This window comes from Cavia porcellus, unplaced genomic scaffold, assembly GCF_034190915.1.
Source record: "Cavia porcellus strain 051 isolate PalLab524CR breed Dunkin Hartley unplaced genomic scaffold, mCavPor4.1 scaffold_6, whole genome shotgun sequence".
In the NCBI taxonomy this organism is placed as follows: domain Eukaryota; kingdom Metazoa; phylum Chordata; class Mammalia; order Rodentia; family Caviidae; genus Cavia; species Cavia porcellus.
The window spans coordinates 46,974,999-47,002,806 of NW_026947489.1; the positions used below are offsets into that span (position 1 = coordinate 46,974,999).

The following is a 27,808-nucleotide window of genomic DNA, read 5'->3' on the forward strand; positions in this document are numbered from 1 at the left end:
GAATACCACGGTGTTAGAGATAGCACAGTTCACACATTAGCATATTGGAGAACATTTGGCTTGTTTTCTACTTAATGGGTAATAACAAAAGTGCAGTAACCATTTATATATAGATTTTTGTATTTTGTTTCCATGTTTGTGTTTTTCTTTTTGAGACATGGTTTCACTATGCAATTCAGGCTGGCCTTGAACTCACTTCATAGCCCAGGCTGGCCTCAAATTGGCAGCAATCCTCCTGCCTCATCCTGCTGAGTTTTAGAATTACAGGCATGTGCCACCATGCCAAGCAGATTATTATACTGACATATGTTTTCATTTTTTTAGAATAAATACCCAAGAGTGCAATGGCTATGTTGTAATATAAATCTGTTTTTAGTTTTGAAAGCAACTGCCAGTGTTTAAGTGACTCATTTTACATTCCTACCAGCAATGTGTAGGTGATCGTTTCCCCACGTTTGTCCCAGCTTTGGATGGCAACTATGTTTCAGTTTTTATCTGCCTGATAGCCCTATAGTGATGTCCTATTGTGGTTTCAATTTGCATTTCCCCCATGACTAATGAAGTAGGATGCTTTTTCACATATATATTTGCTATCCATATGTCCTCTTCAGTGACATGTCTCCTTTAGATCTTTTGCCCATTCTCTAATTGCTTTGTTGGCTTTTTAAATGTTGAGTTTTGAGTGTTTAGCATTTTAGCTTTTTTTTTTTTTTCTTTTCTTTCTTTGTACCAGAGATTGAACTCACAACCTTGCACTTGCCAGGCAAGTGCTTATGCTGCTGAGCTAAATTCCCAGCTGTTCTTTGCATATTTTTTTTTTTTTTGAAACAGGGTGTCACTATGCGGTTCAGGCAGGTCTTAGGCTCACTTTTTAGCCCAGGCTGGTCTTGAACTTGCAAGAATCCTGCCTTAGCCTCCCAAAAACAGTATTTTTAAATACTATTAGGCAGATATGTTCATTTTCTTACATAGAGCTAATTTTTGTAATCCTAATCTAAACAAAGTTCTATATATTGAATTTGGTTGGCTTATGACTTTCTGGTTTATAATGTGGTTCTGTACCATTTGTTATAATCTAGTGTATTTAGGAAAGTGCAAAAGGAAATCTCTAAGTAAAGTTCAGATGACAGCAGTGAGATATGGTATTTGAAGTACGTTCATAAACCATATAGGAATCCAAGCAGCCAAATTGATAAATTTTGGAATTTTATTAGCTGAGCTCAGTGACAGCCCTTAGACCTGTTTCACGATCAAAACGGGTGGCCCCAAACTGGAGGGTAACGGCATTTAAAGCAGAAGACCACAAAGCAAGACATCCTGTTGGAAACAGTTTAGCTGGAATAGTACATTAATTTCGGTTGACTCTTGTATCCTGCTTCTTTGTTGAGCAGGTTAACTTTTCTGTCTTTTGGGTGCAGCTTATTCTGCTTTTCTCATGGGAATTGTACCCTGAGTAATTTTTCATTCTTCTGGGTCAAATACAGGGGTGCAAGTCAAATAGAAGGCATAATATGGCATCAGTTATGCCAAGTACAACAGCATTTACATATGTATGTACAAAAGGAAATAGTTTCTTTTTTTTGAGAAAAGTTGTTTTTAGCAAGCAGGCTACTTTGCTAGTGTCCTGAGACTGCTGCTGTCCATCTAAAGCATGTCCATCTAAAGCTGTGTATCTAAAGCATGTTTTCTCATGACTGTGAGGTAGGTTTTATCTGTGCTTTTTAGGTGACCAAATATATTTGGGTTTAACTAAGTGGACAGAATTACATAATTAGTAACTGGTTCAGCAATAATCCATGTCTATGGGACTCTTAGGCTGTGTTTCTACCAGTTTATTTCTCTAGCCTATAATTGAGCACCGTGCTATTTTTTGGTCACTGGAGATCCAAAGATGAGAGAAAAATAAAGTATGCCATGTGTACAAGCCATCGTCTAAAAAGATAAAAAGAGAAGGGCACCATCATTACTCTATTTGTGTGTTTAAATAAAGATGAGATCTGGTGATTGTTCAGGGATGCTTCTGAAAAAGAGACTTCATTTAGATCTTGTTGAATCAGTGAATACTGAGTAGTCAGGCAGGGAAGGCAGGTGGTAACGGGCAATGTCCCAGGAACTATGTGTAAGGTTTCAGGCAAAAAACATCAGGGCAAGTCTGGGAAACTGCATATAGTACAGATTGTGTTATGAAGTGAAAGAACAATTAAGTAGCACTTTGGGAAAGCGCAGAGGGACAAATTATGGAAGAAAAGGTGTTTTACACTTGGAAATACATGTAAGGAGAGGCTGGACAGCAGAAGTTACCTTGAGATCTAGTATCATTGATCTTAGAGGTGAAAGTAGGTAGGTTCAAAACTTCCTGGTATAGGCTGGGTGTGGCAGTGCATGTCTGTAATATCAGCAGTCGGAAAGGAGAGCCAGAAAGATTCCCTGTGAGTTTGAGGCCAGCCTGGGCTAAAATGTGAATACAAGGCTAGTCTAAACAGCTGTGTAATAAGCCATGTCTGAAAAAGAAAAAAAATTCCAGTGTTTCACTAGTTTCTTTGCTTTTATGTATATGTATTTATGTTTTTGATACGTAATAATTTGATACGTAATAATACGTTCTTCTTGGGGAGTTGGTGCATAGACATGTTATACCAGAATCATTTTTATTCCCTCTTGTACTTGCTGCCTTCCTCTTCCCCCCGACCCCAGACCCTAACCCATCTTCATAAAGTATACATCCCTCTTCCTATTATCTTTTATTCTGCAGTTGAAGATATACTGCAAAGCATTATTTGTATTCATATTGCCTTAGATAACAGACCTTTTCTAAGCATTTCTAAAATACTTTGAAGTTCAGTATTCATTCTGTTAATGATCTTCTATTAATGATCTTTTATTTCTTACTAGGCAGAACGTGTTCATGAATTAAATGAAGAGATTGGAAAATTATTAGCCAAGGTGGAGCAACTAGGAGCTGAAGGGAATGTGGAAGAATCCCAGAAAGTCATGGATGAAGTAGAGAAAGCACGGGCAAAGAAAAGAGAAGCAGAGGTAAATTCATGTCTGTAATTCTTAAAGAACATATATTTGGAAATAGCTGAAAGTTATTAAAGGAAATTTAAACCAATTTAAAATATTCAAGTGATCTATGTCATGCAGTCAGATTTTGTTTCGGAATTAGTTGTTTTTTTGAAATTTGGAGTCATTGATCTGTTGGAAAAAACTGGTAAATGTAATTAAGCCAGCCACTCAAATATGATAGTTCCATATGTGGAAGACACACATTCTGCATATTCTTAGTAACTGTGACACCCTGTCTCCCACTGACTTGGATGGACCCCTGTGCAACTGCCATTGTAGCATTCCTGATTGTCTTGCTACCTCAGTAGTATAGTCTGCTGGTTCCCTGGGAACTTTGTCTCATCCTTCTTTTGTAGCACAGGTAAACATCTGATATCTTACAGAAAATGTCTTTTTTTTTTTTTTGGTACTAGGAATTGAACTTAGGACCTCAAGCTTGCCAAGCAGTTGCTAGGACATTGAGCTAATGTTCTGGCCCAAAGTTCTGTTTTGATTGGTACAACCTAATGGTATTTAGAAAATCCAGTGTCTTTAGTAGGGATTCCACTGTACTTTGTGCCTATATCCACTGCCACTCACAGGTCAAATTGGACTGGCTGTACAGTCAATCACCTGTGTGTTTGCTATAGCTACTTGAGGCTATAACCCCTACTTCCGTATGCTTCTTCACAACCCTGGGCAATCTACTGCAGTTTTTTTTTTTCTTAAACCTTTTACCCCGTGTATTTTGGTGGTTAAAATAGCTCAGGTTCAGTTGTGGTAAGATCACAAATGCGGAGGAAAGCCTTGTTACCCATAGTGCTTTGGAGTGCCTGCACTTTTCCTTCCTTTCTCTCTTTCTTGGTATCCGTGCTTTTCTTCCAAGAGGGAAACAGAATAGAGGGAAGCCATTTTAAGATGTTCTCAGCATCTCTCCTTATGCTGTTTTAATGCTGATTTTCAGCAGAGAAGAAGGCAAGCATTGAGTCGAGGGAGGAGAAAAGAAAAGCTGTTTATTGTTCCTCATAGTATCAGTAGAAAGATACTAAGAACATACTACATTCAATAGTGTATCCTTTTTTCCTTTGGAGAAAGAGAAGGCCCCAAAACATGTTAGGTATTTTTCACAGAAAAGAATTGAAGGAAATTTATGCAGTCTGAGCCACTGAGCTGCATCCCCAATCCTGCTTTAAAAAAGTTATTTGTATTTTGAGACAGAATCTTGCTAAGTTTCCAGGGCTAGGCTCTAATTTGTAATAGTGCTGAGATTATTGTGCCATCACAACCAGCTCCAGCCATTCTTTTAGTTTGTTTGTTTTGCTACTGGAAATTGAACTCATGACTTTGTGCTTGATAGGGGTGCTTATGCTGCTGAGCTAAATCCCTGGCCCTAGCCATTATTAATAATATACTGATGTAATGACTTTGTCTTTGCCCAATTCATGGGTAATGCTTGAGTAAAATTAATTGGAAAGTGTTTGTTTTTGAAAGTAACTTTCTTTTTTGTAGGATTGGTGTAGTTTCTTTGTTAAACGTTTGCTAGAATCTTCCTTAAGCCATCTAGGACTGGAGCTGTCCTCATGCAGAGTTTTGTTAAGAATAAAATTCTCGCTGGGCATAGTGGTGCATGGTGGTCATCTCAGCATTTAGGAGGCTGAGGCAGGAAGACTGCCACAAGTTCAAAGCCATTGTGCATTGAACTATATAGGGAGACCCTGTTTTAAAACAAAGAATTAAATTCTTTAAGGGTTATTTAGATCTCAGGGTGGGTTTTTTGTTTTGGTTTGGTTTTTGAGACAAGGTCTCATTATGTAACTCAGGCTGTCCTTGAACTCACTATGATCATCCTGCCTCAATCTCCCAAGTGTTGGGACTAGAGGCATGTGCCACTGGCTGGGCTCATTTTTTTGTGTTTTGTTTTCTTTTATGACTTTCGAACATTTAGGTTTTACAAAAGTTCTGAGTTGTTGCATTTACAGGTATACAGTTCTTTGTGAATTATTTAAAATGTTTTCTTTAATGTCTGTATTATATAACCTCTGCAATGTTGCTATCTTTTTTTTTTTTTTCCTCTTGCAAACCTAAGTCTATGGCTTTTGGGTTTAAGTGCACACTGTACCACTAAACTTTCGATCCATCTAGGTAGATACCTACTTGGTTTATTTTCCTTTTTTTAAAGTATGAGCTTTATGATTTTAATGTTTTTCTCTTTTATTTAATAGGTTTCTATTTTTATTTTTTCCTTTTAGTTTACTTTTCATTTGACTTATTCTACCTTTGTAAAGTATAAGCAGAGATTGTTTGTCTTAAAACTTTGTAATAAACTTTCTCCTGAGCACTAGAGTAGCTGCATTCGGTGGATTTTCATTTTAATTTTTCATTTAGTTCAAAATATTTATCTATTTATTTGAACTGCAAGAAAGTGCTGCAGGCATTTATGTATGTTTTCTTAATATGAATCAATGTCCCCACATTACATAAATATTTTTCACCAGCCTCAAAAATAACTAAAAACTAAATGTTTTACAATTTGATACCTAGCATTCTTAGAATAGGTTGCAAATGGTAGGCAACGCGCATTATTTACAAATCTGTTGTCTCACATTCGCAGTATAGCCCTATTCAAACAGACACATGGTTGAAATTCGAAGCTTCTAAAAGGACTAAAGGAACATTTTGTTAGGAATTACACATATTAGTAACCGCAAGATTGAGTTCTAGCTTTTCCCACTGAAATCAAAGAAGTAATTGAAATATAGAGCAAAATAGAACCAAAATGCATGTAACTTCTAAACAAAATTCAGCTGGGCATGGTGGTGCATGCCTGTAATTCCAGCACTTGGAGATTGAAGCAGGAGGTTTACTTTGAGTTAGAAGCAGCCTGGGTTTCAGAGCAAGACCCTGTCTCAAAACAATTACTATTAATAAGAGCTTCATTTTTCTTAAATATGTGGGTAATCGTGGACTCTGCTAATTGGATGTCTTGGTGAATTCCCCATCTGTACTTGACTGTTATTTTGCTTTGTTGGTCTATAAATGTTAAGATAGTTGATACATTTGTTCATTTAAGAGTATACCTTTATTTATTTTTTTATTTATTTTAAAGATTATGTCTTTTTGGGGCTGGAGATTTAGCTCAGTGGCATAAATGCCTACCTTACAAGTGCACGATTGTGAGTTCGATCCCCAGTACCAGTAAATTAAAAAAAAAAAAAAAAAAAAGATTATGCCTTTCTGATGAATTTAAATGTTGTTAGTTTGAAGTATCCCTCCTTAGCCCTAGGAATGTTCTTTGTTCCCATACCTGCTTTGTCTGATATTAATGTAGCTGCTCCAGCTTTCTTGTGAGTTAAGGTTATATACCAGAACCCCCTAGAGAAAATGCTGAGTTAAAGAGAGTAAACAAATCAGGTGTGATGACTGCATTGCTGTGAGTTTGAGGTCAGCCTGGGCTACAAAGTGAAGACCAGCCTGAACTGTAGAGTGAGATCCTGTGTTAAAAAGAAGGCAGTAAAAAGGTGGAATCCTAAACAATTTTTACACCAAAAGAAAGTAGAAAAGGAACAAATAACAAAAGACAAATAGAAAACAAATGACAAGCTGGTAGATTTAAATTCAGCGTAACAATATAATCAAATATGTTTTTAGCCATTGCGGTTATAAGGCCGAGTTGGTGAGACTTTTTTGTTTTTAAAGTAAAATTTAGATATATGCTGTCTATAAGAAGCCCACTTTAAATATAAAGACATGGGCTAAAAATAATAGGATAGAAACCAGACATGGTAGCTCGCACCCATTATCTCAACTGCCTTGGAGGCTACGGCAGAAGAATCAGAAGTTTGAGGCCCACCTAGGCAATTTAATAAGACTCTGTCTCAAAGTTGGATTAAAAATAGAAGCCAATAGAAGCCATGATGGTTCTTGCCTGTATCCCAGCACTCTGTCACTAATGCAGGAGTAGCACAAATCAAGTACTGTCTGGGCAACTTAGTGAGAACCTGCCTTGAAATAAAAATCAAGTGCTGGTCGTATAGCACAGTGTGAAGGCCCTTGGTTTGATGTCTAGGACTGTTGAGGTGGGGACAGAAGGTGGGGGGGGGCAATGATTCAGATGAAAATCAGCAATAGCTCCTATAACCTGTGGATCAAAAACTCACGAGAAACATTATTTCCTTGTCAAAAGTGTTAATATCAAGGTATTTACTAGATACAAAAGGGAAAGTGTTATTTCACAGCAAAACTAGACACCTTCACCCAGAAGGGAACCAGTCACTAACAGGTGCCTCTTGATAGGGTACATTATGATAGTGGCATTCATGTCAAAAATCTAACCATGATGGGTAGGTTGGTGGTATCACTCAGCACCAAAGAATGTGTTCAGTATGCTTGAGCCCCTGTGTTCCCGTTTTCAGTCCTCAGCACTCTTACTCACCAAATCAGACCATGAGGAAAACTAAACAGACTGACATACATTTTCAGAATAAGTGGCCTGTACTCATCAAACTTGTTAATATTATGTTTACAAAGAAAGAGTAGTGGTTCTACGTTAACATAAACTAAAGAGATATAAATGAGACATGCCCTGGATTGCAAGTCTTTCATAAAGTAATACTTAGCAAGATTTCATGTCAGAATAAAAATAAAAAGTAAAAAGAGGCTTGGGATATGGCTCAGTGTGAAGACCCTAGGTTTAACACTCACTTCTACAAAGTGAGGAAAAAGGTATCTGAATATTATTGGGACAACTGATGGTATTTAAGTAAATTCTTTAATTCCCTTGTATCACTGTTAATTCTTTTTTATTTTAAAGGAAATAAAACAGCAGTAAAACAAGTTGAAATAGTAATGAGACAATAGGAAATTTATAATAGAAACAACAGTATTGCATATTGTTGTCCTCTAAATAATTCCTCAGCTTTAGGCTTGCAAAGTCAGTCAAACAATACAGTTCCTCCAAATCAATTGGTTGCTCACTGTGGGTAGGGGTCAAGGAGGTGGGGCTGGCTATTCTTCTCTCTCTAGCCTGTGTCTCTGGCTCACAGACTGGGGGCTTAGCTTGCTTCTTGTTCTCCCAGATCTGCTCTGCACTCTGGCTGGCTCACAGTTAGATTCTCAATGTTAATTCTTGATTTTGATAATTATAATGTGCATCTGTATTTTTAGGAAATACACAAAAATATTTAGGGGTAAAGATAGTGTGGGTGTAGTAAAATGTTAACATTTGGGGGAGTTTAGGTGAAGAATGTAAGAAATTACAAAATGTTTGAAAATGAAAGAAATTTAAAATATGCATGTACAGCAACATGAGAGCAAGTCATCTCTACTTTTGTACTTTGATCTTTTTGTCTTATGCATAAAACTAGCTTTACCACCTATATTTGCTATCACAGATTGTTAAAATGTTTTTTTCTTTTTTAGTTTTTTTAATAAGAGAAACCATGCAACATTTAAACTTGTGTGTCTGACTTACTTTACTTAACTTTATGTTCTCAAGTTACATCCATTTGCCTACAAATGCTTCAAGTTTATGGCAGAGCAGTACTCCATTGTGAATAAATACCACATTTTCTTTATCCATTCATCTGTTGATGGACATATATGCTGCTTCCAAGATGTAGCTATTATAAGTTGTGCTGCTGTAAAGATGGGTATGTTTGTATCCCTGTAATATAAAGACTTCTTAACTTTTTCAGGAAGATACCTAGAAGGGAAGTAGCTAAGTCAAATAGTTTCTATTTTTAGTTTTGGGAGGGGGGTTTGATACCAGCAATCAAACTCAGGTCCTCTCACTTGCCAGGTGGGCGTTGTGCCACTGAGCTATATTCCTAGCCCTATTTTTAAGTATTTTGAGGAATCGCCACACTGATTTCCATAGAGGTTATATCAGTTTACGTGCCCACCAACAATGCTGATTAATTCTTTTTTTCCCCTTGCCAGCCTTTTTTATCTGATTTTTGATGATGGCAGGATTCTTCAATGTTCTTTTCCATATGTTGTGTTAAAAATCTGATGTAGGACCCTTTCACATGTGATTATACATTTCTGTAATCCCAGCACTTGGGAGGCGGGGGTGGGATAATTGCCACTAATTCATGGATAGCTGTACCTACATAGTGAATTCAAGTTCAGCTTGGTCTGCAAAGCAAGACTCTGTCTCAAAACAAACAAAAACCTACAGAGAAGGAGAGAAGAGTAGATTTAATTTTTAACAAAGACTGTGAAAAAGGAACGTTGAGAAAACCTTTTAAGAAAGCTATGTTTTGTGTTGTAGAATTCTTTGGGTCCTTTCTTGGCAAAAGGAATTTGAGGCCTTGGCCTTTGGCCCCCCCCCCAACAGCCCCCAATGGAGCTGTCTAGATCAGAATGGAGACAAAAGAAAACCTGTAATTTTCTTGACAAAATAGCTATGCTTTTATGTATTCACTGGGAAACATTCTTAGTTTGTATGATTGTTGGTCTTCTCATTTTTGCTTAGGAAGTGTATCGGAATTCTATGCCAGCTTCCAGTTTCCAACAGCAGAAACTTCGAGTCTGTGAAGTCTGCTCTGCCTATTTAGGTCTTCATGATAACGACAGACGACTGGCTGATCATTTTGGGGGTAAACTGCACCTGGGATTTATTGAAATAAGAGAGAAGCTTGAAGAATTAAAGGTATATTGGTAAATTAATAGCCTTCATTTTATCTTCCTTAGCCAAAATGGAAAGTCCCTAAAATGTCCATTGTTGTTTTTTCAATAGTCAAAAGAGAATAACAAAAAATGATATAATATAATAATGTTTTAGTATTATAATTATATATTATTATGTGTAATAAAATGTACTTTACAAGAAGAATGAGAAAATGAGCCCAATATTTGTTTGAAATATTTGCAGTTTTTAACTAAATAGCAGGCTTCTTGTAAAACCTCTAGTTTTATGCACCTTGCCCAGTTCAGAAAGGGTATAGGAAGAACCCAGTGAAAGTATACTTACTATTGACTAAGTATAAAGGCTAAACTGTGCATGATGGCTCGTGCCTATAATCCCAGTCCTTGGGGGAGACTGAGGAGACTGCAAACTCAAGCCTAGTCTGGGCTGGCTATCTTTGTGTTTTTTGGGGGTTTTTTTGGTTTGTTTTTGTGGTACCGGGGATCGAACCCGTGACCTAGAGCTTGCCAGGCAGGTGCTTGTGTTGCTGAGCTAAATCCCTGGCCCCTCTATGATAGTTTTTAAAGAATTGTGATAGTGTAGCATTTTGTTGCAGATTGAGAACTGTCTGGAGCATTGGCAACAGTGAGTTACTGTCTATGAAATTTTATCATTAAAATTAGCTCAACATACATAGTTTGGTATTTTATATAATATGGAATCAGAACCTATTGTCATATTACAGTTACCAGTGATCCCTTCTCAAATTTTTGATCAACTAGTATGATTTCAAATTTAAGTTTCTAAAAAAAAAAAAAAAAAGTCAAAATGTTTCATCATAACAAGTGGTTATTGGGCTCTACATTAAAACTCTGAAATCGTACTTACCTGTTAGTCTGGGTGGGTACAGACCTAGCAACAGGACTCTTTAGCATTTTCATTTATATATCTTTAAAGCAACAGCATCAGAATGGTGATTGGAAGTGAAAAGACATTTCCAAAAACCATAGGGAACGGAATCTTGCAATTTATAATAAACTATAAAGTAATGCTGGGGAAAAGCTTATAAATGCGATTTTAAGTTGTCATTAAGAAATCGTAGAGAAACATAAGATTGTGCATATTTTATACAAGAGAGAAAAATCTAGAAAGCAGACATGTTAGCCTAGCATTTATATCTGGCAGAGCTTCAAACTGAATTATTACTTAACGGATTTTGATGTTATCTATACTGTTGGAAACTAGGTATGGAATAGATTAGGATAAAGGTAATTAAGAATTGACCCAGTAAATATGTACTGAATTTATTATTTTTAAGAGAGTCGTAGCTGAGAAGCAGGAAAAAAGAAACCAAGAACGCCTGAAACGAAGAGAAGAAAGGGAGAGAGAAGAAAGGGAAAAGCTGAGGAGGTATGAAACATTAAATCTCCCTAGTTCTAAAAGGAAATGGGATTGATAGAAGATTTTAAATGGTACTAAAACATTTGAGACATTGAAAATTTCTGTTTACTTTTAAAAAATATTACTATGCAAGATAAATTGTATAAGCTGGGTATAGTGGCATTCACCTATAATCCCAGCACTCTGGAGGCTGAAGAAGGAGGACTGCTGTGGTGAGTTCAAGGGCAGCCTGGGCTACAAAATGAATTCAAGGCCACCCTAAACTGTCTCTCAAAAAGTTAGAAAAGGGCTGGGGATTTAGCTCAGTGGCATAAGTGCCTGCCTTGCAAGTGCGTTGTCGTGAGTTCGATCCCCGGTACCGGTTAAAAAAATAAATAAATAAAATTTTAAAAAACTATATAAATGCACAGGTGAGTACCTTTTCCCCAAAATGCTTGGAACCAAGAAGTATTTCAGATTTTTGGAAGTTCTTGATCTTTAGAATATTTGTATTAAATCTTTCTGGGTAAATATTTGTATTTTTAAAGGTCCCAAATCTGAAATGCCCCAAAATCTTAAACTTTTGACTTTCATGTCTATTCTCAAAAAGATTTGAATTTTACCTGGGCCTGGTGATGCTCACCTGTAATCCCAGCAACTCGGGAGGCTGAGGCAGGAGAATTGCTGTGAGCTTGAGATAAGCCCAGGCTATATAAGTGAGTTCAAGGCCATCCTGAACTACATAGTGAGACCCTGCCTCAAAAAAATTAAAAGGGAAAAAAAATTGTGTTTTGCATTTCAGATTTTGAAGAAGTGTTGCTCAATTTGTATGAACTGTTAACTGAAGGTGACTGGGTAGATTGTTTCAGGTTGGCTTAGAATTACAGTATATATTGTTTGATTTTGTTTTTAATATTTGTTGAAGTCCAGTGTCACAATTGGTTAGTGCATTGTACTTACATATTTATTGATAAAAGGTTTGAAATTACTTTGTTTTGTTTCATCATTTTCTGTTAAGCTTTGTTATTTCCTCAGTTCTAAGGAGCTATAAACTGTAAGGAGTCCATAAATGTATGTCTGCATATTATTTATTGTTAAAAATCATAAATCTTCATACTTAGAGTGTTTAAACATTCTTCTGAGTTACTTTTCTCTATTGGCAACTAAAATTGCATAGTACCACTGTTAAAACAGTCTTTGTATCTCATAATCATACCTTCTTTAAGTACTTGTGGATAGACGGCATGCCACAAAGGAGTTACTTGTTCTAGTGCTCTCTAAATTGTAGTATCCATCTCTGAAATTTAAATATCTTCTTTCAGTGTCAGCAAATATACTTAGGATAATTAAAACCCTTTGGAGCATATGAATAGTTCATGCTAACTTCTAAGGTTTTAGTATACACCTAGAGAAGTTTAAATAAACTTCATTTTGTTGCATGGCTTTTGGTGGTAATCTTTGTATACTACAAGGACAAAATGCAACAAAGTTGCTCTCTTCATTACTTTTCTTTCCTTGCTGAGACAAAACACCTTACACCCAAAAATAAGGAAGGAGAGATTTATTTAGCTTACTGTTTTGTGGGGGTATCAGTCTATAATCAGCAGGCTTCAAGGCGGGGTGGCATGGCACCGGGGCAACACTTCAAGGCAGCAGCCAGCAAAAACAGCCAGAGCAAAAGGTGAGGCAAGAGCAAGTCTCTTATCCTCCCTTATGTTGTACACAGGCCAACCCCTCGCCAGGGCAGGAATAGCACTCACAAAATCTCTGTGCCCTTCTCTTGCACAGGCTGAGAAAGTTTACAGTATAAAGATCCTGGCTCCCTGCTGAGTCTTAAATTTCTAAACTTCTCAAATTGACACAATGTATCCACCATAACAGTTGCTGTCAGTCTTGGCTGTCTCTCTCTCTTTAAGTTGTGTGCATGTGTGCTGAGATCTTCACCCCATTCCGTCACCATAATTTTTACCTCAAGTTTGTCTCCTTGATCTTTAGTGTATGCTACGTTCTTCTCGGGGGAATATTGTCCAGTATTGTGGTGATACTTAGAACAGTATAAGTAGCGTTTTATAATCTTAACAATATAAATTTACAATTCAGGGGAGATGATAGTCAAATGAGATCAAATATGTTTTGATACGCTATATACACTTCTTGCAAGTGATGAGAAAGTGCATGTTCTTGCTAGCCAACATGTTTTTTTTTTGACAGTGATTATAAAATATAACCGTATTTTTGAAGTGGTTTAAAAATTTTAAAAGAAACTGGAGCCATACTTTGGTGGGACACACTTGTAATATTGGTGCTCCAGTGCCAGAGGTAGAAGGATCATGAATTCAAGGACAGTGTTTACTACATAGCAAGACACTGTTCCCAAACAGCAAGGTTAAGAGAAAGGAGATTTAGCTTGCTGTGTGAGCACTCCTGGGTTCCATCTTTAATGCCATTCCCTAAAGTAACCCCCTATGAATCTTTAGGAGTATGAAAGATACAATTATAAGCTAATATAAAGTTATATAAAATGGGATTTCAACTACGGTACTGAAAAAATTCCCATCACAGAGTGCTTAGTATATTCTCGGCACTGTACTGAGAAGTTGGCCTCGTTTTTCTAATCCTTATCCCCTATCTCATGAAACTTGTAATACTGTCCATCTCTGCCAGTGGTAGCCTAAACTGAGAGAGAAGATATGAGACTCTGGTGACAAAGATGATGAGATAGGGATCTAGTGAAAATTCACATCTGGCTAAGCCCATTTATCAGTACTATAAATTATATACCAGAAACCCTGCTACATTGTCATGACCATGTCATTAACTGTTACTATTTAAGTGTTAACAATGTGGGGGGAATGTGAAGAGTATACTACTATCTCACTCATTTCACATAAGGGAAAAACAGATGTTGGAAGTTTGAGTTGGGTGTTACAGGGATTATATAACATGAGGTTGTTTCTCTAAAATGTCCACATTTCAGATCACAAATATTTGGGGGGGTGGGTACCAGAAATCAAACTCATGACCTTTCGCTTGCCAGGTAGGTGTTTATGCCACTGAGCTATATCCCCAGCCCCCTCAGAATATAAATATTTTTACTCTGTTCTCAAAAGAGAACAGTTTTTTCCAGGTTAGGAAGTGGTTTTTGAAGAATTAAGGAGTTGTGATATACTATATTTTGGTCATCCAGGAGCATGTTCTTTTTAAGAGCCAGGTATCCAGTTAAGAGAGCCTATATGGCAAAATGGAAGTCCATAGTGTGTGTGGTACATTTTGGAAACATTTGTGTTCTTAGTGCCTTACATTTTTAAAATTAGCATAAAAATTTGAAGTTAGAATATAATTTGACAACACATTTCACTGTTGTGTTAGTCACTTTTCTAAAAATAGGTATTCTTTTTTTAGGTCCCGATCACATAGCAAGAATCCTAAAAGGTAGGTATTATGTACAAGATAGGTATAAGTAGTCAAATTTTAGTTTTCAAAGGCAGTTTTGATAGAATGAATATTTTTTAAAAGTTTATGAGCATAAGTTATTATTGCTTCTTTGGTAAATTAAGTTTGAGATTGTCACTTGAGGAGAAACTAGTCAGAAGTCACTCATGAATTACAACTTTTTTGTTTGTTTTTCCTCGTATATAGTCAACTCAGTTTTTATTAGTAAAATTTGAGGAGAAAGTGATCAGAAGTCACTGCCAAATTATAACTTAGTATGTGTTTCTTTGGATTTTTTTCCCCTTGCTATGCAGTCAACTCAGTTTTTATCAGAGTAAAATTATATGTACTATCCTGGAATTGTAGGGCAAAACTTTTAGCTTAATAGTCCAAAATATTTCTTGAAAATTTTTTTTAGAAGGTCAGTAAGTATGTAACAGGATTTAAGAAACAGCAGTCTTTGAGGTTGTACCTGTTGAAAATATAAGCAGGTTAACTCATTAAATTTTTGAATGCTTTCCACAACAGGTTACTAAAACATTTACATAACAGGATACTAAAATATTTAATGTATGTTCCAATTTTGTCATTTGTAAATTTATTACTCACCCCTTTGTATAGTGATCACAAAAGGCTTCCAGAAGGGCATTTTATAGAAGAAGGGGAAAGGACTACATTCTCTCTTTTGACTTTTACTAGAGGCTTTATTTGTAGTTTTCACAGTTAATGAGAAATTGTTTCTAAGAAAGGGATAAAATTGTTGCCATTCAGTCTTTCTCATTTCTTCACTTGCGGTTCTCTTTCTTTGGGCCTTCCTTCAGAAATCCATTCTTTCCTAGAATGCCATTTCTCATTCTCTTCCAAGTCCCAACTGTTCTTATTCACAATAGATCCTTTTTTTTTTTTAACTTCTCAGAATAACAATTATTTTCCAAGAACTCTCCCTAAAATGGAAGAACCTTTGGAGCAGACATGGTGCATATGCCTGCAATCCCAGCACTTGTGAGATTGAGGCAGGGGAGAGTGCTTTAAATTCCAGGCCAGCCTGGGCTACATAGTGAAACCCTGTCTTAATTTAAAACATAAAATAAAAAAAACTTTATTGCAAGAAAAAATCTCTTGCTTCTGTTAGTCTCCCCTGGCATAGTTTTTAAAACCCTTCAGTGATTTAAGGTACTAACAAAAGCTGGCTGTAATCCCTTTACTCTGAGAAGCCTGGGGAGAGATTGCACTTGAGCTCAGCCTGGACAGTTTAGCAAGATCCTGTCTCAAAATAAAAAAGGACTGGGATATAGCTCAGTCCTAAGGCTCTAGGTTCAAACACTAGTACTGTGGGGGTGTGGGTTACTAGAAAACTAAGTGTCTTTAGATACTTCAGCCAGAAATACAACTTGTACCACTCCAGTCTAACACTTACTGGTCTCACTTCCAATGTTGTCTACTTCTGTCCTCCACTTCAGTCCATTCTTCCCACATTCGCCAAAATGAGCCCTCTGAAAAATGAAACAGAGTCAGGGATTTGCTCAGTGGTGTAAGCACCTGCCTGGCAAGCACAAGATAGTGAGTTCAGTCCCCTCTACCAAAAAAGAAATAGATTATGTGTGCTCTGTGTTTAAATTGTCAAAGGGTTTTTCACTTCATTCATAGGAGAAGTCAAAGTCCTTTCCAGCTTGTAGGGAGGATGATCTTGTAACCCAGCTTGCCTTGGAATACTTTTGGTGTCTGTTTTCTCAGAATGTCTGTTAATAGCTCACTTTAAGAATGTGTTACTCAGAACTCCCTGGTTTGAACGTTGCAGTTCTTTGTCATCCTATTCCTAAATCCCTCATGTTACTTTCCTTTACTTTTTCGATTGTCAGGCTTTCTCCTCACAGGCTTCTCCTGCCTAGACTTTGTGCCTGTGTGCTTTTCCTGCATAGCTGCTGTGCTTACACCTTTCTTTCCATTTTCACTTCATTGCCACACTATGAGAGAAGCTTCTATTATTTCTGTGTAAAATATGACCACTGTTTCTCTGCCCAGCTTTACCTTATTTTATCAGGTAGAGATTCGTATACATTCTAGACTGTAAGCTCCAAGGGGACAGGGACTTGGTTTTAATTGTTACTGACTCTTCCGTGGTAGCTAAAATATTTTGAATGAATGAATAATTGTCTGAAATTTCTAAAACAGTGAATAAAAAATTTTGCATCGAAAAAATAGATTCATAATAGCTGTCTCAAAATGAGTAGTTGAAGCAAAGATGATTTGATGAAACTTGTATTGAATGACTTGTATTCTTTTCTCTGTTCCTTTTTGCAGATATTCTATTCAGGTGTAGAAATACTCTGACTGTGATTGACACTGGATCTATAACATGCTGTTCTTTACCTATCATGTTAATGTGAACCTTTAAACTTCATTTATAACAATCATTTGAAAGGCTGGGTGGGAGAGACTGGGCGTGGTGGTTCACGCCTATAATCCTAGCACTCAGGTAGTTGAGGTGGAAGGATTGCTGTGCGTTTGAGGCCAGCCTAAACTACACAGCAAAAAACTACCTCAGAAAGAACAAAAAGGGCCAGGGGTTTAGCTCAGCGGCATAAATGTCTACTTGGCAACAAACAAAAAATCATTTGAAAATGTACTTAGTATGTAAACGATAGCACCCAGATAATGTGCTTTTTAACTTACTTTATTAGAAAACCTTAGAGTTTTACATGTATAACGTTAGCCATTTTATCAAGGTATAATTTTATATACCATATCAAGGTATAATTTATATAGCCATTTTGTCAGTGAGCTTAGAAATTTCAAGTTCTGTAATGCAACTTAGAATATTTTATCACTTTTCTTTTTTGTTTTGTTTTGGGTTTTTTTTTTTGCTATACTAAGGATGGAACCTAGGAGCTTGCCTACTACATGTGATTAAAAGGAGAATATTTAAAGTTTTTAAAAAGTGTTACAGTAACAGACACATGGCCAGTAATCCTCCTCAGAATATTCCTGCTTGCTTTGAACATACGTATCCCAACATTCTTGCCACTTTCAGAGCAATACAGTGAATACTGCTACTCAGTGCCATTCAACAGAAAGTCAGGCTTATAAAAACATTATTAAGTGTCCTCATTTACTTTATTCACCTCATCTGGCACTGTGTGACTCTTGGCTCTTCTCCAAAGTCACACGACTATTAAAGGTAATCATTTTGAATTAATTTAGGACATGGACTAAATCACAACAGTACAACTAAAGATAGTCACCAAAGAAGACTTGCAGGACTGTATCAGAAGGTGGCAAGAATGATGGATTGTGTTTGAAACAAGGGGGAGTATTTTGAGCATGGTTAATGGCAAATGTCTTATTGTAATTGACTTTTGGGGGAGGGATACTGGGTATTGAACTCACGATACTGGGCTTGCCAGACAGGAGCTTCTTCTGCTGAGCTAAATCCCCAGCCCTTGTAATTTGACTTTTTAAAAATTTAAATGTTTATGCACACCTGTGCCTCTTAGGCCAAGCAAGTGTTCTGTCACTGTTGTATCTTCAACTCATTTTAAAAATTTTTATTGTCTTGCTAAATTACACTACTGCCACTGAGATTCCAGCAACTGCATTCATGTGTCCATCTTTCATCATTCTTAAAATGACTGTAAACAACATTGCATGCCTTTCCCCTTCTCTTAGTTTCTCTTGTGTTTCTGTCTTCTGCATGCCATCTTTACCTTCATTCACCACACAAACATTCTACACAGATTTAGCTGTCAAGGCTATAGAAATATTTTTCCTTCTCTGCTGCTGTGTGGTTGTTGGCAACACTTTAAAAAAAAATTTAGGTAAAGTTCTTTAAAGAAAATTTTTGGGTTTTTTTCCTTCCAAATTGTGTGTTAGAGAACTATCTTGCTCAGATAGATAGTTTTTTGATTTGGCAGACTGTAGGTATTTCTACCTACAGTATTTCTCTAGTCACAGGCTTTCTAATTCAGACAGTAATTTATGCTAAACAGTATTTTTTCATACTTCTTTCTTTCTATTCATATCCATTGGTTATATGCTTAAGTTTCTAAAGTATATTTAAAATCTTAGAAGTTTAATGAAATTAATTCATAAAGCATTTAGATAATATAACTCGTGTCCTATTGTAGTGGTACATATTGTTGCCTTCATTTTTCTTCTTTTCTCCTGGTACAAGTTTATACAATACTGATTGACCCCCTAAGAATTAGTGTTTTATTTTTGCTTTGAAGTCTTAGTATACAGTTATTCTGCCTGAAATTTAGTGTAAATTGAGTTGATTTGGGATAGATTACTATAAACCTAGGCTACTAGGGAATATTTTTAAAGGGAAGGTTACAGTAAGTGCTGACAGAGTGAAAATGAAGTCAAAGCCTGTTATCTTGTAGATCGAGGTCCAGAGAGCATCGCAGACACCGATCTCGCTCCATGTCTCGAGAACGCAAGAGGAGGACTCGATCCAAGTCTCGGGAGAAACGTCATCGCCACCGGTCCCGTTCTAGCAGCCGCAGCCGCAGCCGCAGCCATCAGCGAAGTCGACACAGTTCTAGAGATAGGAGCAGAGAGCGGTCCAAGAGGAGGTACTGACGTGCCGATTGGAGGATGTGGAGCTACCTTTATGTTTAGCCTGTTGTTTGCTTATGTTACTTAGGGTTAGAGTTTAGATTATTGGTTTGAACTTGCACCTGGTGATATGTACACATTTGTGTGTGGGTGTATACATTTTTTTCCAGATTCTATTGGTAGTTCAGAAAGATTACATGTGAGCCCAAATAAGAAATTGGAACTGATATGTGCAGAGGTTATTATTGTTTTCTCTGCTTAGTATGTCTTGGGGAGGGGAAAGTATTTTACAGGCAAATAATTTTAGGTACTAATAACTCCTGAATTTTTTCAATATATATTAACATTAGGGGTTCTGAGAAGTCTTCATTAACAGTTGTTTAGCTTTGTTTGACTTACTGTTTTCCAAACTTATTTGAGCTGGTACACAGAGAAGACACATTCTGGTATATTCTTGTTTAATCTGTGCTATATGTAATTCATTGTTTGTACAGCTTGAAAGGGCAGGTTCAAAATTTTAAGGAAGCTGTAAGACTTCTTGATACAAAGAAACACTCAAAAGTTTTAAGGCAGGCAGACACTGGGTAAGGTGTACTCAAAGACCTGAGTATCTAGAGAAGAGACAAAGAATGGTGGAGGAGTTTAGTCCCAAAGTTGTACAGACTAAGCTCCCAGCACTACTCAGGTCACATAGCCCTTAAACCAGGTAATTTCTGTGAAACATAAATCATACTCAAATTTGCTTTGCTTTGTTTTCCTCAACAGCTATTCTTAGATACATGTAGAATAAACATTTTTTTGAGTGCCTAGTACTTACTAGTTTTTCATTTTCTATGGATTATTCTACATAGAGTGCATAATGGAATTCATAGAAAGCTATTTCTGTTCGCTGGACTTTTCAACTGCCATTCCCCTGAATTCACTGAACCTGAGTGCTTTATAGGGTCCCAGTTGGTATTTTATTTCTTAAATTTCTAGCCTTTTTCCTTATGATGATTTAATGAAGACTGTATGCTTCTTACTGCACTAGGCTTAGTAAAAGAAATGTAACATAGTTGAGCACCCATATTCGGGTTGCTCTAAAAGAAGCTTGCTGTGTAAGTTAGAACACAAAACTGACATCAGACAACAGATTAAAAAGTGCTAAACTGAATGCAACAGGGTGTTGTAGGTCTAGGTGAGGGAAGTGCCAGAGTTACACAAAATGGCTTCAGGTCATCAGTGAAACTGGAATAAAGTAGATGTATTGTAAACAGGTAGGACATATGGTTATAGGCCACTTGACTCATTCTTGAAACTGGATTTTGGAGCCACCCTCAACACAGTGTTTAGAAATAAGCATTTGTTAAAAGTTCTCTGTAAATCTTAATTTGTAAATTAAATTTTGAGAGTCATGCAGCTAGGTGATGAAGATCTAGACAATTTCTTGTGTTGACCTGCCCAACTGTCACTGTTTCTGATGTTTGTGAACTCTTAAATGTCTTTATTGGTGGTGGAGATGGGAGGGATGGGAATGAAGTCTCATTCTCTGAGGTTATGTCATGTGAGTCCCTGATGCTTTTTGCATTTGTGAAGTTGTATAGGAAAAATTTCCACCTTACTACGTGATACCCTCACGTCCCAGACTTCAGCATGTTCACAAAGAGGCCTATTTTTGTAAAACTATTAAAAGTCTTGCTTTTCTCAAGAGCACCTCTCATCTGTGGATTCAAATTACTCTTGGAAAAATCATTTTTACCAAAAATTAGGCAGGTAATTGCTATTAAAACCTACTTGTTACGACACAGAATATTAAGTTTTGCTACAAATGTGGATTTAATTTTTGAAGGCAAAAGTTCCCATTAGAAGTCTTTGCAGTTTTGTTGTTCTCCTGCCTGTACTGGGAAGCACTGGTCTCTTGTGTAGTAGATTATCTCTGTGACCTTTCTTTGGCCCAAGTTCCCTACACCAACGAGGATCACTTGCAGCTTTCTGTTGTTTGCTGTGTTCAGACATAGACAGTGCATCTTTACAGAGTTAGACCAGGTGGGTCCAGGGGCCGTGGCCAAGTAAGGTCTTTATGTCACTGTCTACTCTGGAGAGATTGTGTGTGCCCTTTATTAGGATTATTGGTAGTGTAAGAAGTGTATGCAGACTGCTCATGTGTAGGATTTTGCAATTGCTCACATAGCATTAGTTGATGTCCATCACAGATATTTTTCAGTTCTCATCACTGGGACTTACCAGGAGCAAATGTCCTTATTTCTTACGTTTGATTTCTATGCTCTTTCTATACTCTTTCTTCATATTCCATTCCTACAAACGCTATGTAGATGGAGCAGAGCTAGTGTAGACTTAGGATCGTTAGATTTGCATTGTAATTTTTTTTTACATTTTAATGTTGAATATTAATAGAAATCTTTGTCTTTTTTAATCCTCATGAACTACATATATATATTTGAATATATTATTATTTTGTTGCCTTATGATTTCCTGGAAATACTACTTTAGAGCTAGCAATATATTTACACAGTAGAATATATGCTTAGCCTATACCAGGCCCAGGGTTCAAACTCCAGCACCAAAAAGTGTTATTCATGGCAGGGCCTCAGATCTTCTAAATGTGGGTTAGAGATAATTGTGTAAAGTTCTGTATCAACTGTAAACAGCCAAATAAATGTAGTATTTGTTACTAATTTTAAATGTTGCAAATATAGATTTTATATTTATTCAAATTTCATAATATCCTTTAACAAAATCTTATACAGCTTGTTTTGTTACCTTTCTTACTGAAGATGGATATTGGAGCAGAATATTGGCAGTATTAAGTTACTGGTTAATCAAAATCTACTTGTGTGGATCATCTTTTTCTGTCTTCCATTGTGGTTTTAATGAGTTAACTCAGGAGGAGTAAAGCAGATTTTTAAATTAACAATTGGTTATTTAAAGCCATATTATTGAATATTTGTCTTAGATATCTAAGTCCGAATTTGGCAAACTATTGCCTACAGGCTAAATGAGGCTATAGTGTGCTTTTGTATAGCCAGCAAGCTATGGATGGTTTTACATTCTTTAAGGTTGGTAAACAGAAGAGGAAGAAAAATATTATCACAGATTGTGTGACTTGAAGCATCTCAGATACTTACTGTCTGACCAGAAAGCAAGCACAAAAGATTTGCCACCCTCTATATTACGCCATTGATTTCTATCTAATTTGGAATCAGTTCTTGTACGTATTTTCAGAATCTGGTGATACTTTTTACTTTTTAAAGCTATTATCTATACATTATTTTTATATTAAATACTTTTTATGAATTGAAGCTTTACAGTTATCTCCAAGATACTAGAAATAACCTCCTTTTAGTTCAGACCTTTTTTTGACAATAGTGGGGATTAGACCTATGGCCTAACGCATGCTAGGCAAGAACTCTACCACTGAGCTACATTCCTAGTGCTTTTGAAGTTTTTAATGAGACAAGGTCTCACCAAGTTGCCAGGCTGGCCCCCAACTTGTGATCCTCCTGCTTCAGCCTCCAAGTAGCTGGAAATATAGGCATTTCCACCATCTGTGTTGGCACTTACTGTTTTTGGCCCTTAGCTGTTTGTTGCAATCCGTCTTCTTTTTTTAGTTCTTTTATCCACTGCAGTACTACTCTTTTCTGTCAGAAGACTGACTCCTCTGTCTTGGATATATTCTATTTCTTCAGCTATCAGTAGCTTAATATTTATCCTGATCATTTGGATTTTGGGTTCCCCAACATATTTTGCTCCTCAAATTAATATTTTTCAGATCCTCAAAAGAAAGATTCAGAGACCAAGACTTAGCATCACGTGACAGAGACAGGAGTTCAAGAGACAGATCACCTCGTGACCGAGACCGAAAAGATAAGAAGCGGTCCTATGAGAGTGCAAATGGCAGATCAGAAGACAGGAGGAGCTCTGAAGAGCGCGAAGCAGGGGAGATCTAATTAGCTGTGTACATACCTTCAATCCTTAAGCTTCCTTTGAAGTCACATACTATTGTTTAGTTTACAGCTGTTCAGGATAACAGTGAGCAGTTCTAGCACCAATTCAAGAGTCAGCCAGGCTAGACATACAGTATCTAACTTGATCTGGACTGAACCTGTTTTCCTTGATGAAGTCTAAAACTACATCCATAGTTTCTGGTGAACGTGTAATACAGTTCTGAAAGTACAGTTTTATATAAGACACTGATCTCTTTATTCTTCCAAGTAGAAGTGATAGTGAATGAATTGTTACATGACTTGGGATTTTTTGAACATTTGTAAATGCTGTCTTCCTTTCTACTCCAAACAGAAGCAGCTTTGGGAATTTTTCTTTTAAATTCTTCCTGTGACTTTTGTATCCCCTAATACTTGCACTGTCCAACTGTAAGGGGGTCAGGGAAGCAATATGTCTTCTGTTCTGAGGTTCTGTGCCCATTACTAATTACTAGCTCTTTACAGTTCAGAACATTCATACTGGAATGTGTGCTGGAGAAATTGAAAATACTGGGGATTTTGTTTGTTTGATGGTGCCTATTTAGAATTGGAAATTGAACAGCTGTTGCATTACATACTTCTGCTTTTTATTGAAATTTTAAAATCAGACTTGTCTTGATTTTTTTTTTTTTTTTTTTTTCTGTTCCTCATTGCTATGTTCAGGATGTTCTGAGGGTGGGGGCAGGGACTCTTTCTTAATAAGCACTTGTTTTATTTTGTGTGTGTGGAGTATAAAAACTACATCTTTATTGTAAAAAACAATAATAAAATGAAAGAAACAATCATCATCACCGGCAAACTGTACCTTGTCTAGTAAATCGTCAATAGAACTATTTGCTTGGATTTTGCCTGTATTCTGTTACATTATTAACAGTGCCTTACTGTGCAAGGCACCAAAGGAAGTAAATAGATTTGGAGAGTCCAAATGAACTGTTGCTCCTTCTGGGCCTCTCGCTGAATACTTTGCAGCTACAGGGCTGTCTGTAACAACCTGTGTAGAGAAGGAATGGACCTGAGGAAGCATTGGGGGTTTCTTGTTTTCTTATTCAATAAACCTGAATAAAAACAGTATGTAACCAACATAATGAAACTAGCATTTTCTGCATTAAAGGGCTATAGTGATGCAAACAGTAGTTGGCAGGTATCATTTTTAGTTCTACTTCTGAGGGACAAAAATTATAAAACTGGTGTTTGTGAGTATAATTAAGATCACTCTCTAGAGCCATTTCTTTGAATTTGACAAATTTGATGTGACAGGAATATGGGTTCTATGAGAACAGAAGGCCAGTGTCCTTCTAAGAGTATCTCCATTTTACCAAGTGATGCCTCATTTCCAGAGTTACTGTTCAGCACCACACTCAGTTCATAGTTTCATCTAAGAGACCTGTCTGCATCAGCAATCCATTTCTTTTGCTGTTTTTGGTTGCTAAGAGATTGTTTTGTGTCTTTTGTTGTTGGTAGTCTGTGCTGTTACCCCAAAACCTTACAGACATTTTGGATGTAGTTCTTTGAGGTGTGGAGTAAGAGGAAAAGGTTTAGCTGCAATAGTAGGTGCAAGGATGGACATCTGGAACCTGACACATTGTAATTTATTTCTAGTGTTAGATATTGAGAATCTCTAAAGCATACTTCTGAGTCACATTTTCTCATTATGCAGCTAGAATTGCATCTGTGTGACTAGCTATTACTGCAGCTGTGATTCGGGTGAAGTACCCAACAAATAGTGACAGCCATCATGCGCATTGCCATCTTGGGCCTGTGGGCCACAGCAGTCGCTTCACCTGGTTCTTCACACAGATGGTCCCATTTTTAGGAGTCCTTTTACTGGGGGGACAGGGTGGTACACTCTGTAATCCCAGCACTCTGGGAGGCTGAGCCAAAAGGATTGCAAGTTTGATCCCAATCTGGACAATTTAGTGAGAACTGTGTCTTAAAATTTTTTAAAAAGCAAACCCATTTTATAACTCTTCTGCTTTGGATACTTCTAGTATTTAGAGTTTGGGATAAAAGCAAGGTACACTTTTTAAATCAGTGAATGGGATAATCAGTGAATGAGACAACCACTCTGATATAGAAGAACCCTAAGATACCTTTCTCATATATAATATTGTGTACTTCTGGTGCAGCTGGTGGCTGTAGTAGAAAAGTAAGTTTTGTCATGTTTACAAAAATCTTTGATCCTAGGGCCAGGGATTTAGCTCAATGGCATAAGCACCTGTCTGGCAGGCAGGAGGTGAGTTTGATTCCTGATACCAAAAAATAAAGGGGGGGGGATGGGGAGACCTTTGATCCTGTAGGGTAAAAACATACTCTTATCTTCAGCAGATTCCCATCATTTTGCTGTTATCCGTCAATTCCAGAGCTCTCTGTTAGCTGTAGCAGCAGCCACAACTGAGACTAAAGCAGAAAGTGTGGCAGGCAGGCTGTGTTGGGAGTGAACCCAAGGGCGCACCAGACCACATGCCCACCTCTTTTTTTATTCTGAGACGACATCAGTGCAGTTGCCCAGGTTGGCTCCCAACATGGCAATCCTGCCTCGGGTTCCTGAATAGCAGGGACCAGATACATGCCACTATGCACAGTAAGTAGACTTCTTTAATAAAGATTTCCTTACCTCTGATTAAGACAAAAGGTTATTTTTGTTTTGTTTTGTTGATGGTGGCACTAGGATTGAGCCCAGACCCCTTCATCTAAGCAACATCAACATACACACAGGCCCACACACACACTCCTACACCCCTTTCTTTGGTTTTTTGAGACAGGGTTTTGCTAAGTTGCCCTGGGCTGGGCTTATATTTGTAGTCTTCCTGTGTCAGCCTCCCAGAGTGCTGAGATTACCGATGCATGCTACCATGCCCAGCTTCAAGCTCTTTTGTTCCTCAAAGTTCTACTTATGAATGTGTTTTGTTTTGTGTTTTTGGTGGCATTGGGGATTGAACTGAGAATCTTCACCTTGAGCCATGCCTCCAGTTTTCTTTTTCTTTTTTTTTTTTTTCAAACGTTTCAACTTTATTAAAGATACTTTTCATAAACAGTCATGATATTTCAGACAAGACATGGGCACACAATCATTAACAGTATACAACAACTTTCAAACTCCCTTCTTCGATGGACTACCAAAGTCCATCGAAGTCTATCCAAAAATCTATCCAAAAATCAGAAAGCCACTATAAAATCAAATGAAGTCTTTATTTGAGGCTCTGAAGTAGGGAAAGTTTAGTGAACATTGACAGTTCACATTTGGCATGTTTAACAAGTTTTCACAAGCTGACCCTGACTTAGGAAGTGAAAATGGCAGATCCAAAATCTGTTTTTTTAAATGTATTTTATTCAAGGATTTAAAAAAAACTACAGCAAAATTTCAAGCACGTCAATCTGGGGGCAACAATGATAACGTACATTGCGCGCTGTCATCCCCAAATCATGCACCCAGAGAACAGCACATCTGCATTCAGTAGTACGAGCACAAATCTTTGTCTTCAGTGAACTCAGAGAAATTACCAATAAAACTGTCTTAACTTTTTAATACATATATACATATTTGGTTTCTTTCAGCTTCTTACACTAATGAGACAATTTCCCAATGAGTATGGTCTCAAGTTATAGCCATTTACTTACAAAAGTGTCCCAATTTATCATTCTTTTTCACTGAGTAGTACTGCATTGTAAAAAAAAAAAAATGAATCTTTTTAATCCATTCATCAGTTAGTGGACATTTAGATTGACTCCAAGATCAGGATATTATAAACTGTGCTGCTATAAACATGGGTGCCCATATATCACTATGGTATGATGTTTTTAATTCTTTTGGGAAGATAGCCAGAAGGGGAATACTTCAGTTGAATGGGACCTCCTGTCGTAGTTTTTTGTGGAATCTCCACAATGATTTCCACAGTGGTTGCACCCACAGTAGAGAAGGATCCATTTTCCCCACATCCCCTTCAGCATTTGTTATTGGCTGGTTCTTGATAATAGTTGTTCTTTCTGGGGTGAGGTAAGCAAGCTCTCAGTGTTTTAATTTGCATCTCTGGAATGACCAGTGATATGGAACATTTTTTTACGTATTTACTTGCTGTTTGTATTTCTTCATCTGAGAAATGTATATTCTTCTCAGATGCCCGTGTTTGGATTGGGTCTTTAAATCTTTTGAGGAGTGATTATTTCGAGTTCTTTATATGTTCTCAATAATCTTTTGTATGAGGACAGTTGGCAAACATTTCCTCTCACATTGTGGGTTGTCACTTCACTTTGTTTCTCTTGCTGTGCAAAAGCTTTTCAGTAGGGTGAGATCCCAGTTCATTCTTTGTGATAGTTCCTCTGCAGTCTGGGTTTTGTTCATAAAGTCTTTGCTTACACCAGTGTCTTCAAGAGCTTTACCTACTCTTTAGCTTGCAGTAGATTTAATGTTTTTGTTTTAATATTAAGATCTTTGATCCATTCTGATTTTAGGTTAGTACCTGGTGAGACATATGGGTCGAGTTTTAATCTTTGGCATGTGTAGAACCAGTTTTTCCAGCACCATTTATTAAAGAGGCTTTCTTCCTGTGAATGAGTTTGGCACCTTTGTTAGAGATAAGGTGGCTTAGTGTGTCTGTAGTTAATGTGCATCTTCTAATAAGTTCCATTGATCTTTGGTTCTCTCTTTTTTTTTTTTTTGCCAATATCACACTATATCATGGTAGCTTTATAGTATAATTTCAAGTCAGAATTGTAATGCCCACTGTCTTGTCTTTGTTGCCCCGGATTGCCCTTGTTATTCTAGATCTCTTCTGGTTCCAGATGAATT

At 37.0% G+C, this 27,808-nt stretch overlaps 1 protein-coding gene across 8 annotated transcripts in view; it reads left to right on the forward strand.

Annotated features, from left to right (window-relative positions):
* Luc7l2 (LUC7 like 2, pre-mRNA splicing factor) overlaps positions 1-27,808 on the forward strand; it is an 84,402-nt gene that overhangs the window by 45,008 nt on the left and 11,586 nt on the right. For 5 of the 8 annotated variants that reach the window (XM_003475501.5, XM_005006103.4, XM_063250579.1 and 2 more), the window contains 6 exons: positions 2,893-3,036; positions 9,521-9,697; positions 10,992-11,083; positions 14,456-14,485; positions 18,868-19,059; positions 22,812-23,810. In XM_003475501.5, coding sequence (XP_003475549.1) covers positions 2,893-3,036; positions 9,521-9,697; positions 10,992-11,083; positions 14,456-14,485; positions 18,868-19,059; positions 22,812-22,989 — 813 coding nt within the window. In that variant the 3' untranslated portion in view covers positions 22,990-23,810. Of the gene's footprint in view, positions 1-2,892; positions 3,037-9,520; positions 9,698-10,991; positions 11,084-14,455; positions 14,486-18,867; positions 19,060-22,811; positions 23,811-27,808 lie in introns of those variants that run through there. The other 3 variants (XM_003475503.5, XM_023567454.2, XM_063250580.1) reach the window with 2 other exon arrangements.